Below are 17,626 nucleotides of genomic sequence, written 5' to 3'. Positions count from 1 at the left end.
CCTGGTGCTTCGGGGCCTCGGGTGGTTTTCGTTCTTTCTACCAGATTCAGTCCGAGCCCGAAAAGTCCGAAAGTGGATGTATGGAATTAAGATAGACAAAGGAAAAAAAAAAAGGAAGTAAAAAATAAGCATCAGCGGCAAGGGGGGCAGCCGGGGGCCGGGTCCATCGTCACAGTCGGCCGGTGAAGCGGCCGGCCGCGCCGCTGGCAAGATGCGGACGCTAGCGGGGTGGGTACACGCGGACAATGTGGGGCCGCGGCCGCCTGTAAGTAAAAATAAGTTGCTGACGACGACGGGCTTGTAATACCCGCGAAAGATGCCGTGTCATTGCACCTTTTTATTCTTCGACGAGTATATAGAGATGGACAGGTTCCTTGGATGATTGTGTCAGACAGACCCTCATGCTAATTCGACTCCCTTCCTCAACAACATCGCCCACCATCAGCACAACGATTGCCAATTCTCAACCGAAAGCCATGCCCTCTTCGAAGTTCACCGTGGACTCCTTGCCCAGCCTCTGTGGCAAGACCTACGTGGTGACGGGTGGAAACGCTGGCATGTGAGTTGTTCTCCGTTCTTGTCGCGCTCGAACCTCAACGAACCCGAGCGACTGCTGACCTTGCCCGTCTCATAGCGGATACTCTACAGTGGCCGGCCTGGCCGCCCGCGGCGCCAGGGTGTACGTGGGCGCGCGTAGCGAGGTAAAGACTTCCGAGGCCATCACCGCGATCAAGGCCGCGACGCCTTCCGCCGACGTGCGCTTCTTGCCGCTGGACCTGTCCAGCCTCGTCAGCGTGGTGGCCGCAGCCAGGCACCTGCGCAGGACCGAGACGGCGCTGCATGGGCTGATCAACAACGCGGGCATCATGGGCGTTCCATTCTCCACGACGGAGGACGGCTATGAAGTCCAATTCTAGGTGCGTCGTGTCTCACAAACGGGCCACACCCGGCTGCCAATGTTGTGAGTTGCTGGCCTTGGCGCTTTGCAGGCAAACTACATCGCGCACTTGCTGTTGACGCATCACCTCCTGCCGCTTCTGCAAGCGACGGGCGCGGCGACGGCGCAGATGACCCGCCTGGTCAACGTGACCTCAAACGGTCACGAGCGCTTCGTACCCCCGGGAGGCATCGCCTTTGACGACCTCGACCTGGAGTCGCGAAACGCCATGATACGCTACGGCCAGAGCAAGCTCGCCAACGTCCTGCACGCCAAGGAGCTGCACCGAAAGTACGGGCCTGGCGCGTCCGGGGCGCCGGGGCTGGCATCTGCACGGCGGCCGTTCATCCAGGCCACATCAACACGTAGGAATACCGCTCGCCACGCGAGGAGCATGTACGCATGTGCAGCAGAAGCCATGGCTAACTCTGAAGCAGAAACCTCAACAAGCAAGCCACCGGCGCTGCACCGAGCCTGCTCCTCCGTGCCGTGACGCCCGTCATGCGCTGCGTCAGGATCTTGGACGAGCAATATAAGGGAGCCCTATCGTCTCTATTCGCCATTGCGAGCGATGACTTCACGACATCCGATTCCGGCGCATATGTGATCCCGTACGCGGTGATTGGCTCGCCCAGCATCTACGCGCAGGACCCGGCGCTGGCGACGAAGCTGTGGGAGTGGACAGAGGCCCAACTCTCCGAAATGGGACTCCTTCAGATGGATGCGGTAAATCATTGAGAAGAGTGCGCTTATCGTTGCGATACTTTTGCCATAGCTCCGTCCAATATGGCCAGGTAGTCAGCTATTATAAAGGCATTAGGGGCGTTGATGTGATACACACTTTGACGCGGATTGGGACCACTTACATGCTACTTTGAATTGTTGCCCAATCACCTCCAAAGCAGTCTTAAAGACCTTAACATGGTCCATATATTCGAGGTTGCCACTTTCATTGGCAGACCAGAGACACAACTTGGTCATCGCATACAAGCTCTACGCTACAAAGGGATCTACCACAACGCCCTTTTCGTCACTCTGGAGTACCGTTGTCAGTTTTGCAGCAAACGGCGATCGAGCAGGCGCGAGTTGGTGTAGCCCATCTATGGACACCTTTTGCATGGACAGCTGCTCGGCAGTGCCCGGCCCCGATACGTCGTCAAAGTCGGCGCAGCTGTGAGTGTAGTACAGCGCGATGGTGGCGCTGGAGCAGATACCTAGCGCAGAGACCCTGCAGGAAAGATCTGGTGAATCTTGAGCCATGGCCTCTTGGAGAAGATACAAGTGAAGGGCGGAGACGATGCTATGCAGCTGCAGTGCTTCCCGGTAATATGCGCTACGATCCTCGGCTGCTGCATTGTTGTTGATGTGGGACAGAACGCGGGAGAGCAAATCGGAAGCCTGGCAGGTTCGGGCAAATGTGGAGGCTCGAAGGGATATATCTGCCGTTACAGCTAATGATGGAGTGACTGTTTGTTCCTGGGTGTCTTGAGTCAGCTGTGAGTCCAGTCTGTATGTGGACATCACCTTACCCCCCGATTCCAGTATTCGTCTTCCACAGGCAAGAGCTCCTCTGGCTTGACGTGGCTCGAAGCAAACGGTCTGTTATCAAGACCAATATTAACGAATCTAAGATGCAAATCGTGAGCACAAGACATGGGGGACGAATGACTCGCAGGACGGCAGGGTCGTACCGATCTAGAATGAAAACGGCCCACCAGGTCCGTCGCATTTCCTCTACTTCGACCCAGGAAGCTGCTACAGTTAGAAATCCCCGTTACAGCGCAGCTGAAAGCCAAGACATTGAAGAAACTGACTCGGGCTTTTGAAGAGTTGGGGCACGTTTCTTCGGTCGTGAATACCCATGGCCTGCCCCAGCCGAGCACAGTGACCAACGGTCAGATATGCAGCTGGGTAAATGGCGTTGCTAATTTCGTGATAGGCCAATAGAATGGCCGATTGCAGTAGTCGCATGGAGATCAGACCCTGGCTCTCCAGTAGATGGGCACAATTCTTTGCTCTAGCATACGCGGCTGGGATTGAAGGCTGGCTAACGGCTCCCATGGATAGAACGAGGAGCAGAGCGTCGGCCTTTTTATTTTTTGTGCAGACCTGCTGCTTGAATCGTCTTTTTGATACTGGGAAGGTGACGGTGAAAAGAAGACATGTCAGCAGTGATGTTGTTGAGAGGCGAGGAGGGTCATGGTGACTATTTACCAAACGGAACGATCATGTGCGTAGAGTGAAAGTAGCGCTCAGCGAGATGCATCAGGTATTTATCGTCATAGCCTGCAATCTCCTGCAAGTCTGGTGGGAGGACAGGCTCGCAGGGGTCTGGGGTAGCCTGAGGTTAGCGAAGACTTCGGAGTCGAGAAAGAAGAGTGGTGGTGGAGATTGGTTGGGAACATGGCCCAACTGTAGAGACTGCAAAGTCTGTCCGCGAAATGGCTCCTGCGAGCGTTATATAAAGGCATAGCCACGTTGGGCATGACTTGCAGGTTTAGTTTCTTGATCTGCGTGGTGTAGCGGTAGGACGCTGCTGTTGGGTGGATAGTTGCAGCGACGTTGGCTTTCCTGGCAGAGTTGGCATGAAGGCATTTCGCGCGTGCACTTGCGCTTCTGGCGGCGACAGGCAAGGCACGCGAGCTTGGACATGGTCGGGGTCGCATCCACTGCGGCCATGTCCATCTATCGCGGCTTGCTTGGGCCTTTCCCCTTCTAACAAGTCGCAATGCTGGCCAATGGCGGATTGAAATTCCTGGGAGACGAGTTGGAGCTTGGTTGGGTGACCTTGGGCGGCGGCAAGGTTGGTCGGTGGGCTAATAATAAGCTACAGTACGCATATGGCCGGGGAACACGGGTTGCGGGTAGCAGTAGGCAGGTAGGCGGTCCGCAGTTTAGCCCCCCAGGTTGGTGGCTTGTGCCTATGAGATCGTACCAAATATGCTTGTATTATTCTGTCGGTCATGATCAGATGAATTTCATCGGCTCCTGCACTTCCTCACTGGTTGTGGCTGATGCCAGCAACTATTTTGACCCTCTTGGCAAATGAAGTTTGCCTGTGGCTTGCCGAGCGGCAGGGGCTGCAGCAAGTTGAAGAACCGACCAGGATGCCACACGTGGCCCATGTCGATAACACGACTCACGCGGACCATTCGTCAGGGGCAGCAAGACAGGCTGGCAAGCCAAATTTTATATTTTATCACCACGCATGCATCCAGATTGACAGGGTCCTGGTTACGAGCGCCAACAGGAAGCCATGCGGTCCATGCCCCGTCCACCGGAGCCAGCGGCACCGTGCCGCCAAGCATGTCTCACTGCATGCATGGAGCTTGCATGCATCTCGGACAGAACTGTTGAGTCAACTGTTACGAGGGGGCCTGTTCGGCTAGGTCAACGTCAAAACGCCGTTCTCAGTGCTGCCGGCCATGAAAAATTATGGATTATCGGCCTCCCGCGGGGAAGGGCTTTTGCTTGGCGATTGACGACGCCGTTGCGAATTGATCTGGAGACGAGAGTCATTGCTTGATGCTGGGTCGGGGCTTGAATCACGAGGTATTAGTTAAGCAAGGTCAAATATCTTTATGTCGTAGTGCCGGAGCAGAGAACCATCCAAGGCAACAACAGGTCTTTTTTTCCCGGTTTAACGAGCGGCAAACCGGACACTTGGTTGCTTGATGTTACCAATAGCCGCTAGTCTGGCTGGACCAGTACCGATAGTCTTCGAGGTCGCAAAATGCAGGGTCCTTGCTCCTGTCTCGTTTGAAAGGTGATTCACGGATGACGAGCCGGAGACGAGCCGGTACCTGGGTCCATGCTGACAAGTGCGCCTGGGCGCACAACAGAGCCCAGGTTGGAGTACCGTAATAGATAGGGCACGTCGACGGCGCAAGCGGTGCGACGGACAGGTTGAGACAGACAGGCGGCAGAACGCATAAGGGTGGGATGAACGAGAATGAGAGGATGGGTGGCCCAGGAACAGCAACACACGCCGAGGGCTAATAATGCCCTTGGTTGGACGCTGGCGATGAAGCGGAGGGTGCAGCGTGCAGCATCAAGGGCAATGCCACTCGATCTGGACCGAGGCTGACGGCTCCAGCATGTCAATGCCGTTGGTGGGCGTTTCAGAGACGCAGGACGGATTGATAGCGACGATGAGCGAATGGTAGGAGATGGAATAGGTTCGTGGTTCGTTACGGATTTGCATGGTGGCGGGGAGAGGCGAGCCAAGCATAGCCAAGAGGAGCAAGTTGAACAACAAAGCGGGTACGTGCTGGTGCAAGTAATTCACGTGGTAATAATAGTAAGAAACCCCCAAAAGATAATTTTAGGTGAGGCTGTGCGGCCAGCTGGCTGGCTTGTGCGCCAATGCACCACGCGGAGCAAGATGGACATGGGCCAGGAGGCCAGGGACGACGGTTGGTACCTGAGCGGCGACAGGAAACGGATACTGTCGCGGGGGAACTGAACCAAAACTGCCATCAAAATGTCCGTGGCCGTGTACCTGTGTCATTTTAGTTGCTCGGCCTAACTAGCACTCGCACCATGTACTACCTACCATATCAAGTTCCTGGACTGGGTGGTACTTGAATATAGGCAAGTAGGATATTAATCGCGAGGCAAGATTCACGTCCTACCTGGTGCTAACGCCGCTGGAGCACACCGGTCGCCCAGAGAGGAGATGGGAAATGGTCAGGCATTGGGCCCGTTGCATAGCATTGCCAGCAGACGGGCATCGGCCGCACGGCCGTTGTCTGCGAACGCCTACTTCGTAAGTAATTTGTACCAATGTCCGCACTCCATAGAATGTCTTATTAAGTCATTAAGTCTTGTGCAAGGTCGTTTGTATGGACATATATTCCTGTGCAAATTGGGTTAATGTGATGCCCATCATGCCACTTTTTTCTGCTTGCAGATGCGAGGCTCTCCACTGGCGCAGTAGCGAGCCCAGCACTAGAGTGAGGCGGAATGAATTGATTACAAGGTACAAGGCTCAACGGCCTAAAATGGGCCATTTTCTGGTACCTCATGTTGTTTGTATGTATCTGTACGTCTTACGCCACGGTTCGCTTCCGTCTTATTCTTGGCGAATCCCTGCCCAAGATGGCTGGCAGGCAGCCACAAGCCCCTCATTTATGGCCATCAGTTTGAAGTCGCCGGCGCTGTTGGCGCCAAAGAGTCAAGGTGTCAAGTCGCAAATATCAAGGTATGGGGTCAGAATAGCCCATCTCAAGCTCCTGCTGCTCATTACGCTATCTACGTACCGGTCGAATGCCTAGTTAGTTGGTAGCAATCTACGGATACATACGTACCGGTACCAACGACTTACCTTACTTGCTGTCCACACACACAACCCACAGCCCACTCGCCCAGCTGCTGTTGAGCCTTTCCAAGCCTTCCCTTCTCTCCACCACGGCGCCTCCAGCTTCAGAGCCCCCCCCCTCCATCCGTCCACCAATCCATCCATCATCCTCGCATCCATTCATCCTTGCCTCCACGGGTCTCCCCTCACAGCTCTCCGTCAGGGCGAAACCAGCGAAACCCATCTCTTCCATTCGCATCTCGTCTTTCCCAACCGTTGCTTCACGCATCCGTCTATCGACCCCGTTTCCTCCCGTGCATCCTCCCGACCGTCTCCTCGTTCTCCCCAACATCTATCTGTTCCTCTCTCTTGGCTAATAGCTACATAGCTTCCAAGAACTTGGCTAATAGCTACCGAAGCCTCCGTGCCATTTGCTGGCGGTCAACCACTCAAAACTCTCGCCTTCGCTCCGCACCATCAGAAACCCAGCGCCCACCGATTGTCCCCCAATTGGCCCACCCAATCAACGGACACCACGCTTGTCTGTTCATCATCGCCCCGTTTCTCTCGTCAAGCTACCAAGTATCGCCATCCTCCTCTACTAGTTATCGCTCTTACTCTCCCGCATCTGCATCCGCATCCGCTGCTGCACCCGCCCAAATCGTCTCTCCGGCCTCGACGCGCCCCTGTCGCCATATCGATCACTTGGAATTTTGCTGCTGTGATCTCGTGCTTCCCCAGCTCCTTCGCCACAACCGCCGTTTGCTTCCCTACTCCGGCGCTTTGTTGCGATTCTCGTGCTGCCTCAGATTGCCGTGCGTCCCACAACGCACGTTCTTCCGACGCTTGCCCACCAACCTGCGACTCCTCGAACCTTGCGCCGCCGCGTCCGTCTAATCTGACTGCTGCAGCCGCCACTTCTATCCCCGTCTGCTCGATGATGCGCTAATCTTGATCGCCTCGCCCAACGTCGCTCGAAACACCATCTTTGATATTTCGACCGCCCTCCCCCTAACACGCTCGAGGGCGCCGTGCCGCCCCCATCTGCCTGCTCATGATGGGCAATTGCCTCAGTTCCACCAGTGAGGAGGCGGAGAGGAAGAAAAAGAGCCAAGCCATTGATCGCATAATCGAGGAGGATTCCAAGAGACTGAAGAAAGAATGCAAAATCTTGCTGCTAGGTACGAGCCGTCTGCCCAATCTCTTCTCGGCAATTTCCAAAGTCGCTAACCAATTATCCGATCAGGCTCCGGCGAGAGCGGGAAGTCGACCATTGTCAAGCAAATGAAGATTATACATCTCAAGGGCTACTCGGACGAGGAGCTTTACAACTACAGACCCACCGTCTTCAAAAACTTGGTTGAATGCGCCAAAGCCATTATTACCGCCATGCAGCAGTTTGGTATTGAGCCGCAAATAGACGACAACCGCCAATACATGGCCTTCTTGATGGAATACCAAGCAGAGTCTGGTCCTCAGGCGCAGATTGACCCCCAGGTCGGAACCGCTGTCCAGTCGCTCTGGTCAGATCCCGCCAAAGATCGGCTCATGGAACACCAAACCGAATTTTATCTGATGGACTCGGCCGAATAGTAAGTCCTGACCTGGTTCAAGAAGCTACTAATACCCTGCTAATCGCGTTTCCCCAGCTTCTTCCAAGAAGCGATGCGCATTGTTGCGCCAGGCTACCTTCCCAAGGAAATGGATGTCCTGCGTGCTCGTACCAAGACAACTGGTATCTATGAAACCCGATTCCAGATGGGTGCACTCAGTATTCAGTATGTCGCAGCACCTTGGTGCATCGTAGCATGGAGATGGCTAACTCCTCGCAGCATGTTTGATGTCGGTGGGCAACGCAGCGAGAGGAAGAAGTGGATTCACTGTTTTGAGAATGTGACGTCAATTATCTTTTGTGTCGCCCTCTCTGAATATGACCAGGTCCTCTTGGAAGAGAGTAGCCAGGTAGGCAAGGCCTTGTGTCATTTGCGGAGTGCATGCTAACAGATATAGAACCGAATGATGGAGAGTCTCCTGCTGTTTGATTCGGTTGTCAACTCGCGATGGTTCATGCGAACGAGTATTATCCTGTTTCTCAACAAGGTGGACATTTTTAAGCAAAAGCTCGTTCGATCGCCACTGGCAAACTACTTTCCAGACTATTCCGGCGGCAACGACGTTAACAAGGCCGCCAAATACTTGCTATGGAGGTTTAATCAGGTGAACCGAGCTCATCTCAATCTCTATCCCCAGTATGTCTGCACTTCAGCCACTACAACTTGATGCATTGCTGACTCGTTTCTAGCTTGACGCAAGCCACAGACACATCGAATATCCGACTCGTCTTTGCGGCGGTCAAGGAGACTATACTGAGCAATGCGCTGAAAGATACCGGCATTATTTGAGGAGCCCAATAGCGCATCTGTGATGGCAAGCGCTTTCGCACGGCGCTGCACGCGAGACGCGCACTATGGAGTTTGGAGCACTTGCTGGGCCGTGCTTTGCGCAGCGACTGTTTGTTCTGCTCGAATTCTCGTTTATGACATATTTATATGATGGGAGGCGGTTTACATAATCCGACATGTTACGACAACGAATACCGCGACCAAACTGGATGGATCGCTGCAGTGGGAGAGGGTTGTCCTCATGGAATGGCGTTGACTGTTTTTTTCTGCCAATTTCCTATTCCCTTGTTTCTTTTCTTTCCTTTCTTTACTATAGCCCGGCGCAGCAAGCATGGGGTGTCCTTTTTTTCTTTGTTGAATTGACGATTCCTAGTCTCGGAAGTGCGTTCGATGTGCGGATGTGTGTCTGCTAATGGCAACTGTGCAATGTATCTGTCAGGTGTAAGGCGGCACGGCAGCGACGGTTACTTGCAATGGCAGTTGGCTGCGTGTGCCTCGATGGCTGCCAGGAATGAATCGAATGAATGGCAGAAGTGTATGCTAGGGGCGGCTGTAAATTCATGAGCGGGAGAAGAGAATGGCCAAGGGAATATCCATCATAAATTTGGAATGTGATATTGTCGGTGGTCGGGGGGGCTCCGCTGCGTGTGGGAGAAGGCATGGCAATGGGGGTGGCCGCCATTGACAGACAAATCTGTGCAAAAGACTCCGGTGAGAGTTTTTGGAGGCAAGAGTTTTTAGAGGCAAATTTGCTGTATAAATTGGGATGGGAGGCATTTTGCGGGAATAAAGATGGTATAGCCAAGTTTTGCGGTGTTCAAGTGTAGGCAAGCATAAGTCATCCGCCGAAGGCGTTCCGAGGGGAGCACATATAAATAGGAAAAACGTGGTGACTTAAATGAAGGGCGGGGTGGCCAGTAGGCAGCATTCGGCTAGCTCAGAGACATGATTGATTTCTTTTTCCTTTTATTTTTCATAATCGCTCAGATGATGCTACCGGACAAGCCGACGGAGAATCTTGCTGTTCCCCAGTCCAGACCGGCCCAACGAAATCAAGGGCCGATTGCAGCAAGTTGGAGAGGCGCCTTTGCCCCGCAGAAGCTCCCCGTCAGGCCCCTCCAGCGGTTCCCCCTCACCGCATGCATGAGTCCAGACGCTCGTGGGATTCGCTGGAGTCGCCGGATAGCTGCAAAGGGTAGTTCCCAGATGAGTTTGCCACCAGATGCACACCGGCCGCCCAACGCAAAACGGATAGCTCCTTGCTGAATAGCGTTCCGCAGATAACTTTACGCCATCTGCGGTTGCAACGGGGTACCTCACTGGCGCGTTTGTCGGTGGTTCGATGGCTGGTTCAAGGTACCCCGCCAAGGTAGAAATACCAGCACACCACAGCTCCTGTAGTTACCTGCTTCTCCAAGCTCCCATCCACTCTTCCTCCTCCATCCTCAATCCTATTTGAATCACTTCCCTCGCTCGTTCCTCTTCTTGCTTGCCTCATCCCTCAAATAGAAATTCCAACATTCTTAGGCATCAATCAACCATGGCGTCGGAGCAAGCGTTGCCCACCCGCCAGCGTCGCCCCTCCACCTCTGCTCCCGTCGTCGATATCCAAGGTTCCGTCGGGCCCGCCGGCATCTCGCGCCCCAAGCACAAGAGAACCTTTACCGGCTTTGGTGCTGGCGAGATCAAAGGTGTTGAAGGCAAGTATCTTACCTATCAATTCTTACCCTAAGCTACTCTGCTGTTGGCATTCAGCGGTCGGAGACATCCACATCTCCAGTCAAGTGCGGGGGCGGGGTTGGCACTACTATGAGACGATCAACGACTTCAAGTCCCCGTTCTTTTGGCTGACACGCCGTCTCCCATAGCTTCCATCCCGGAGCCCCAGCGTGCAGCTTGGGAGAAGTACGCCGTCAAGAGTTTCGAGGGCCAGGAAGGCTTTGAGCGTGAAGTCGTCCGCCATGTTGAGACCACCCTAGCTCGAAGCTTGTTCAACTGCGACGAGAAGGCCGCCTATGCCGCCACCAGCTTAGCCTTCCGCGATCGCCTCATCACCGATTGGAACAAGACCCAGCAGCAGCACACCTACAGAGATGCCAAACGCGTCTACTACCTTAGTCTTGAATTCCTCATGGGCCGTGCCCTTGACAATGCCATGCTCAACGTTGGCCTCAAAGACACTGCTAAAGGTAAGCTCGCCCATCAATTGCTCTCCTCCGTCACCGCACTTACAGTAAATGTAGCTGGTCTTGCCGATCTCGGATTCAGAATTGAGGACATCATTACTCAAGAAAACGACGCTGCCCTTGGCAACGGTGGCCTCGGCCGTCTCGCCGCCTGCTTCCTCGACAGCTTGGCCTCGCTCGACTATCCCGCCTGGGGCTACGGTCTTCGCTACCGCTATGGCATCTTCAAGCAGGAAATCATCGATGGCTACCAAGTTGAAGTTCCCGACTACTGGTTGGACTTTAACCCCTGGGAGTTTCCTCGCCACGATGTAACGGTCGACGTACGTACTCTCCACACAACTGGATGGGCCCCACAAGTAACATGGTTGGCAGATTCAATTCTACGGCAACGTCCAAAAATCGGCCGATGCCAACGGCAAAACCATCTCCGTCTGGGATGGTGGTGAGGTCGTTCAGGCCGTTGCGTACGATGTTCCCATTCCAGGGTACGCCACGCCAACCACGAACAACCTGCGTCTGTGGTCCAGTAAGGCCTCTGGTGGCGAGTTTGACTTTCAAAAGTTCAACAATGGCGATTACGAAAGCTCCGTTGCCGATCAGCAGCGCGCAGAGACCATCAGCGCCGTGCTTTATCCCAACGACAACCTTGAGCGAGGCAAGGAGCTGCGTCTGAAGCAGCAGTACTTCTGGGTTGCCGCCTCGCTCTATGACATTGTTCGACGCTTCAAAAAGTCGAAGCGTGCATGGAGCGAGTTCCCAGAGCAGGTTGCCATCCAACTGAATGATACTCATCCCACGCTTGCTATTGTTGAGCTTCAACGCATTCTCATTGACGTTGAAGGCCTTGACTGGGATCAGGCCTGGGCCATTGTTACCAACACTGTGAGTGCAGCAAGACGAGACTTTTATAGCAGAGTCCTAACCCGCCGTCTAGTTTGGCTATACCAACCACACAGTCCTTCCCGAGGCCCTCGAGAAGTGGCCTGTCAGCCTTTTGCAGAACCTTTTGCCCAGACACTTGCAAATAATTTTCGACATCAACCTATTCTTCCTGCAACAGGTAGAGAAGAAGTTCCCGGATGACCGCGATATGCTTCGTCGCGTGTCCATTGTCGAGGAGTCGCAGCCCAAGATGATTCGCATGGCTTACCTTGCCATTGTTGGCTCCCACAAGGTCAATGGTGTAGCCGAGCTTCACTCCGATTTGATTCAAACGACCATTTTCAAGGACTTTGTCGCCATCTACGGCCCAGACAAGTTTACCAACGTCACCAACGGTGTGACCCCCCGCAGATGGCTCCATCAAGCCAACCCTCGCCTGTCGGAGCTGATTGCCAGCAAGTGTGGTGGCAACGAGTTCCTCACCGATCTGACCAACTTGAGTAAGCTGGAGCAATTCGTTGGAGATAAGGACTTCCGCAAGGAGTGGGCCGAGATCAAGTACGCCAACAAGGTCCGCCTAGCCAAGCACATCAAGAGCACCCTGGGCGTCACTGTGAACCCCGCGGCGCTGTTTGACATTCAAGTGAAGCGTATCCACGAGTACAAACGCCAGCAGATGAACATTTTTGGTGTCATCCACCGTTACCTGACGCTCAAGAAGATGTCCCCTGAGGAACGCAAGAAACAGCTTCCTCGCGTGTCCATCTTTGGCGGCAAGGCTGCTCCCGGATACTGGATGGCCAAGCAAATCATTCACCTCATCAACTCTGTCGGGTCGGTGGTAAATAATGATGCAGACATTGGCGACCTGTTGAAGGTCATCTTCTTGGAAGACTACAACGTCAGCAAGGCGGAGATCATCTGCCCTGCCTCGGACATTAGCGAGCACATTTCAACAGCAGGAACCGAGGCTTCGGGCACCAGTAACATGAAGTTTGTTCTCAACGGCGGTCTCATCATTGGTACGTGCGACGGAGCCAATATTGAAATCACGAGAGAAGTTGGCGAGAACAACATTTTCCTGTTTGGTAACCTGTCGGAGGATGTGGAAGACCTGCGCCATGCGCACACGTATGGCTCTCACACAATCGACTCTGATCTGGATGCCGTGTTCAAGGAGATCGAAAAGGGTACATTTGGAACACCACACGATTTCGGGGCGCTGGTTGCTGCCGTCCGCCAGCATGGTGATTACTACCTGGTGTCGGATGATTTCCACAGCTACATTGAGACGCATCGACTTGTGGATGAGGCGTATCGCAACCAGGACGAATGGGTTTCGAAGTGTATCACGGCGGTTGCCCGCATGGGTTTCTTCAGCAGTGATCGCTGCATCAACGAGTACGCGGAGAGCATCTGGAATGTCGAGCCACTGCCCATCAAGGAGTAATGGAAGGGCGAGGATGGACGAGCATGAAGCGGAGCCGGTGACTGTAGGATATCAAATGCTTGGGTTTCGATCCGGGACAGATTGGATCGGAGAGAAGGTAGCAGATTGACCCAGAAGTGTCGCTTATGCGCATGTATCCATCAAGGCAGACATTGAATACGATACTGCTTTTTCGAGGAGTGGAAAGATGCGCTGCCCAATGAAAGATGGGAGAATGCCGAAGACGATATTTTCCCGAGCTGACCTTGTATTGGCAGTACGGAGTAATAGGGTAGCAGTTTGAAGTAAAGTAGTTGGGCGGGGGTAGTGGCTTCAGAGCCGATCTAGGCGCCCAAAGGCGATGGCAGCGCAACGGTGGTGCACAAGTATCGTGGGGCATCGACCTCATTCAGCCCAAAACACCAGCTGACGGTTCGCTCCGCGGGAACATAAGGAGGCCCCAGCGCAAGAGACGGGAAAGGCGCAGGATTTTTTTTTTTTTTTTTTTTTTTTTTCGGGAGGAGAACACAGCGCTGATTGATGGAGTTTCGGGCTGGGGGTAGTGCAAAATGCCGTGTCGGCGATGGCCATTGTATGACGATGCCGACGCATCGGCGAGAGGGGAGGGAATCTAATAACTTCCGCATGTAGGAGGGGCTTTAGTGAGGGGCACATGGGACTTTTTTATTTTCCGATCAAATACCCAGGTAGCGATGCAGTGAGACGGTAGATATGTATGCACTTGGATTGAGGCGAGCATATGACATTGTATGAGGATGAGAAGGAACGGACGTAGCGACCGCATGTTGATCAAGGTAACGAAACACAAAATTTAATTGCGGGAACTGAATAAAGAACTGAGAAAAATTTAACACTCGAATTTGAATCACGGGATGTTATGTTGGTGGATGTAGCATGTCGTGATGAGCCGGGGTACTGTTTTCTTGAATCTCGATGTCGAGGGAAAGTGGGCATTCCTCCGTCGCCAACGGCTGTTACCAGTCCCTGTGCCCGTTGCTGTTTCCTACTACCCTAACTACATTTTCGAATAAGACGGCCATTTGGCTTTTCACTTCATCTCGTTCTTCATATTCTCACCACCTCTTGATTGCGCAAGAGTTCCTGTCTTTCCCGGTAAGTTTCCCTCTGATTACAATACTCGCCCTCTGCCCTGCTGGTGCAGAACGCCACCGTCAAGCAGCTTCTGCAAAGGGCAAAAATTGCCCCACGGCAGGGCATGGGCTCTGCACCAGGATGATCTCTTCTGCCTCTCTACCTTGCTTCGCGCAGTATCTCTTTTCCGTGGCCTTCGAGAGAATTCCATTCGCTAACGACTCTCTGATCATTAATAGTGGAATAAATCCATCATCTCGTCAATAGACTCTAGATCTCCGCCCCGCGACAACGTCCTTCTCGGTGCGATTCGTTTGCTCATTCGCGCGTCTCAGGAAAGGTCTGTAGTGGCTTCCTCCCCTTGTATTTTCTCGAGCGCTTCTGCATCCTATGTGTTCGGCTGTACGAGTCCTTCCACCTGGCTGGCCGTTGCTGCGCATGACGTCGGCGCCGCAAGGCACCTCGGTTGCAGGACCAGTGACTGTAGCGATAACGCCAGAGACGATGCCTCAGAGCCTGTGCAAAGGAAGGGCCCCTGAGTCAAGCGACGCCTGGGCATTGCTGGCTGCATGGTTTGCAGTCCCGTTTCGCGTCCACGGCTCCGGACAAGACGGCTCTTTGCAACGTTTCGGCCGGCCTCAGGTGTCATGAGGTCATGATGCAGAGGCAGTTGGGTGGAAAGGTCTTCGTTTTTTTGCTGCCCATTGTTTTATTACAGCGGGCAAGAGCAGTGGAGGCTGCACATTCTGGGTACTGACAGCGGGCCACCGGCCAATGCCCGTGGCCTTGGTGGGCAGCGTTGCGAAGCTTGTTTTGGCAAGACGATTTGTTTTTTGCTTTTTCTGCCTCTATCCAATGCTTCCTTGCAGACTATACATATTTATTGTCGCAAGCGCGATTAATGGAGTTGTTGCTAACCGACGCCGCGTCCAACTCTAGGTTCTCTGCGATCCCCGACAACCGCGAAAACGCTCATTAACCGGTCTCGATCTCGGTCTTTTGCCGCGACTCAATAGCGTCTACAGTCTTTCATTACTCGACTGGCCCAGACCAGCTTCAATTTAGCAAAACCCCGCCTCACAGTCTGTCCGGACAGTGCTGGAGCTTTCTGGCCGCCCGCCACACCCGTATAGACTACGCTCCTCCTGCGCTGCTGCCCCGCCTTTGCCCACAGCCAGCCGCAAAAGTCAAGCTCCCCTCTATCATCTCGCAATCCCACTTGCGTCCCGCATCGTCCTCGCATACTTTCCTCCTCGCTACGCTCCATCGCCAAACCCGTCACCTCCACCGCCCTCTCCATTTCGACTCGTGCGCATTCTCCCTTTGCATTACTCATCTGCATCTGTTTTGGCCCAATCGCCCTATCCAGGACGCTCCCCCGCGCCCCTGACCGCTTCAATCCCCTCTCACCACCCTAATTTAAGCCGCGTATTCTTCCCAGACTGCCCCTCACCATGGCCGAATTCGTTCGCGCGCAGATCTTTGGAACGACGTTCGAGATAACCTCGAGGTACGTGTCTCAGCATCCAAACAAACGCCATATGCCGCTCGCGCGGCTATTCTAACCCTGCTTGTAGATACTCGGACCTCCAGCCCGTTGGCATGGGAGCTTTTGGTCTCGTCTGGTCCGTCGCAGCCATCCATGCTACAGCACCCACATCCTCGCTAACAACGACAATCTAGCTCCGCCAGGGATCAGCTCACGAACCAAAATGTCGCTGTCAAGAAGATTATGAAGCCTTTCAGCACTCCCGTCCTCGCCAAGCGCACCTACCGTGAGCTCAAACTGCTCAAGCACCTCCGACATGAAAACGTACCGCACCCTCGACCTCCCCACAGTATCTAGTGCTAATCGACATTACAGGTTATTTCTCTGAGCGACATCTTTATCTCTCCCCTCGAAGACATGTATGCGATTCCATCCACCCGTGCCCCTTCGCAGACCATGCTGACCGGTCGCAGCTATTTCGTCACCGAGCTCCTAGGAACCGACCTTCACAGACTTCTCACGTCGAGACCACTTGAGAAACAATTCATCCAATACTTTCTGTACCAAATCATGGTATGTGCATCCCAACAAGCTGCCGCGCGAAAGCTGACCGATCCTTTCAGCGCGGTCTCAAGTACGTCCACTCGGCCGGCGTCGTTCACCGTGACCTGAAGCCCAGCAACATTCTTGTCAACGAAAACTGCGATCTCAAGATTTGCGACTTTGGTCTCGCCCGAATCCAAGACCCGCAGATGACGGGTTACGTTTCCACCAGATACTACCGCGCCCCCGAGATTATGCTCACATGGCAAAAATACGACGTCGAGGTCGACATTTGGAGCGCTGGTTGCATCTTTGCCGAGATGCTCGATGGTAAGCCCTTGTTCCCGGGCAAAGATCACGTCAACCAGTTTTCCATCATCACCGAGCTTCTCGGTACGCCGCCCGATGATGTCATAAACACCATTGCCAGCGAAAATGTAGGTGCCCCTTGTCCCTTTCATGGCCACTCATGGACTTACACGTATAGACGCTACGATTCGTCAAGTCGCTACCCAAGCGCGAACGCCAGCCACTTCGCAACAAGTTTAAGAATGCAGACGATTCTGGTGCGTGCTTTATTCGCGGCTCATCGATGCTGTAAGGCTTCTGCTAACAAAGACAGCAATCGACTTGATGGAGCGCATGCTCGTCTTTGACCCCAAGAAGCGCATTACGGCTGCTGAGGCGCTTTCGCACGACTATCTTGCCCCATACCACGATCCCACTGACGAACCCGTCGCGGAGGAAAAGTTTGACTGGAGCTTCAATGACGCCGATCTTCCTGTGGACTCGTGGAAGATCATGATGTACGCAGCACTGCTCTTGACTGACGTCCTTGGAGAGGCTAACTCAAGCATAGGTACTCTGAGATCCTTGATTACCATAACGTGGAAGCCGCGTCCGGGCTAGAAGATGGCTCCGTTCCAGCACAATAGAGGGAGGGCCGCAAGAAGTGAATGACGAGATGTGATGTTTGGATAGGGTGAAGAGAGCAGTGCGGCTGTCACGGCGAATGAAGGATCCATGTACAACAGCACGGGCTTCAATGTCCAGCTGCTTGGCAACAGTATACGGCGTTGGGGACTCGTTGGGGTTTTGTTAAGCCATTATTGTTAGGTTTGTTTCCGCGCATACGGGTGGTCGAATATACGAAGTCAGACCATGGTAGTCATAGATAATGCTGTTAGCGTGTGTCCATGTGAACGAACTGTGATGCTGGCCAACAGTGCAGGACTTATATAACCACAGCATGCCCGCCTACATGGACTGCGTAGCTGTGGAAGTCATCCGACACTAGGCAGTAAGATACAAAAATCATTGTCGTAATATTCGGGCATGCTTGA

The 17,626-nt window shown here is 53.7% G+C and overlaps 5 protein-coding genes across 5 annotated transcripts; 4 read left to right on the top strand and 1 right to left on the bottom strand.

Moving 5' to 3' along the window:
• Positions 1–476: 476 nt before the first annotated feature.
• ISF_05392 (NAD(P)-binding domain protein) lies at positions 477–1,675 on the top strand (the record flags this gene model as incomplete). Its single annotated transcript, XM_018848997.1, has 4 exons — positions 477–559; positions 635–905; positions 990–1,333; positions 1,375–1,675. The coding sequence occupies 4 exons, from the start codon at positions 477–479 to the stop codon at positions 1,673–1,675; spliced, it is 999 nt and encodes a 332-aa protein (XP_018703568.1).
• Positions 1,676–1,930: 255 nt separating this feature from the next.
• On the bottom strand, positions 1,931–2,197 carry ISF_05391 (hypothetical protein; the record flags this gene model as incomplete). Its single annotated transcript, XM_018848996.1, has 2 exons — positions 1,931–1,972; positions 2,048–2,197. 2 exons carry the CDS (start codon positions 2,195–2,197, stop codon positions 1,931–1,933), a joined length of 192 nt encoding a protein of 63 aa, XP_018703567.1.
• A 5,096-nt stretch (positions 2,198–7,293) lies between these two features.
• On the top strand, positions 7,294–8,638 carry ISF_05390 (G-protein alpha subunit; the record flags this gene model as incomplete). The annotated part of the gene is made up of 6 exons (XM_018848995.1): positions 7,294–7,417; positions 7,483–7,828; positions 7,886–8,014; positions 8,069–8,198; positions 8,247–8,485; positions 8,539–8,638. The coding sequence occupies 6 exons, from the start codon at positions 7,294–7,296 to the stop codon at positions 8,636–8,638; spliced, it is 1,068 nt and encodes a 355-aa protein (XP_018703566.1).
• Positions 8,639–10,178: 1,540 nt separating this feature from the next.
• Positions 10,179–13,159, top strand: ISF_05389 (glycogen phosphorylase; the record flags this gene model as incomplete). The annotated part of the gene is made up of 5 exons (XM_018848994.1): positions 10,179–10,329; positions 10,507–10,827; positions 10,882–11,147; positions 11,200–11,709; positions 11,762–13,159. The coding sequence occupies 5 exons, from the start codon at positions 10,179–10,181 to the stop codon at positions 13,157–13,159; spliced, it is 2,646 nt and encodes an 881-aa protein (XP_018703565.1).
• A 2,546-nt stretch (positions 13,160–15,705) lies between these two features.
• Positions 15,706–17,218, top strand: ISF_05388 (mitogen-activated protein kinase; the record flags this gene model as incomplete). Its single annotated transcript, XM_018848993.1, has 8 exons — positions 15,706–15,761; positions 15,829–15,876; positions 15,935–16,064; positions 16,116–16,313; positions 16,364–16,720; positions 16,771–16,849; positions 16,906–17,089; positions 17,143–17,218. 8 exons carry the CDS (start codon positions 15,706–15,708, stop codon positions 17,216–17,218), a joined length of 1,128 nt encoding a protein of 375 aa, XP_018703564.1.
• Between the last annotated feature and the right edge of the window lie 408 nt (positions 17,219–17,626).

The sequence above is a fragment of the Cordyceps fumosorosea genome (assembly GCF_001636725.1).
Source record: "Cordyceps fumosorosea ARSEF 2679 chromosome Unknown scaffold_13, whole genome shotgun sequence".
NCBI classification, from domain to species: domain Eukaryota; kingdom Fungi; phylum Ascomycota; class Sordariomycetes; order Hypocreales; family Cordycipitaceae; genus Cordyceps; species Cordyceps fumosorosea.
The sequence above is the reverse complement of the archived record's forward strand: the minus strand, read 5'-3'. Positions and strand labels throughout refer to the sequence as shown.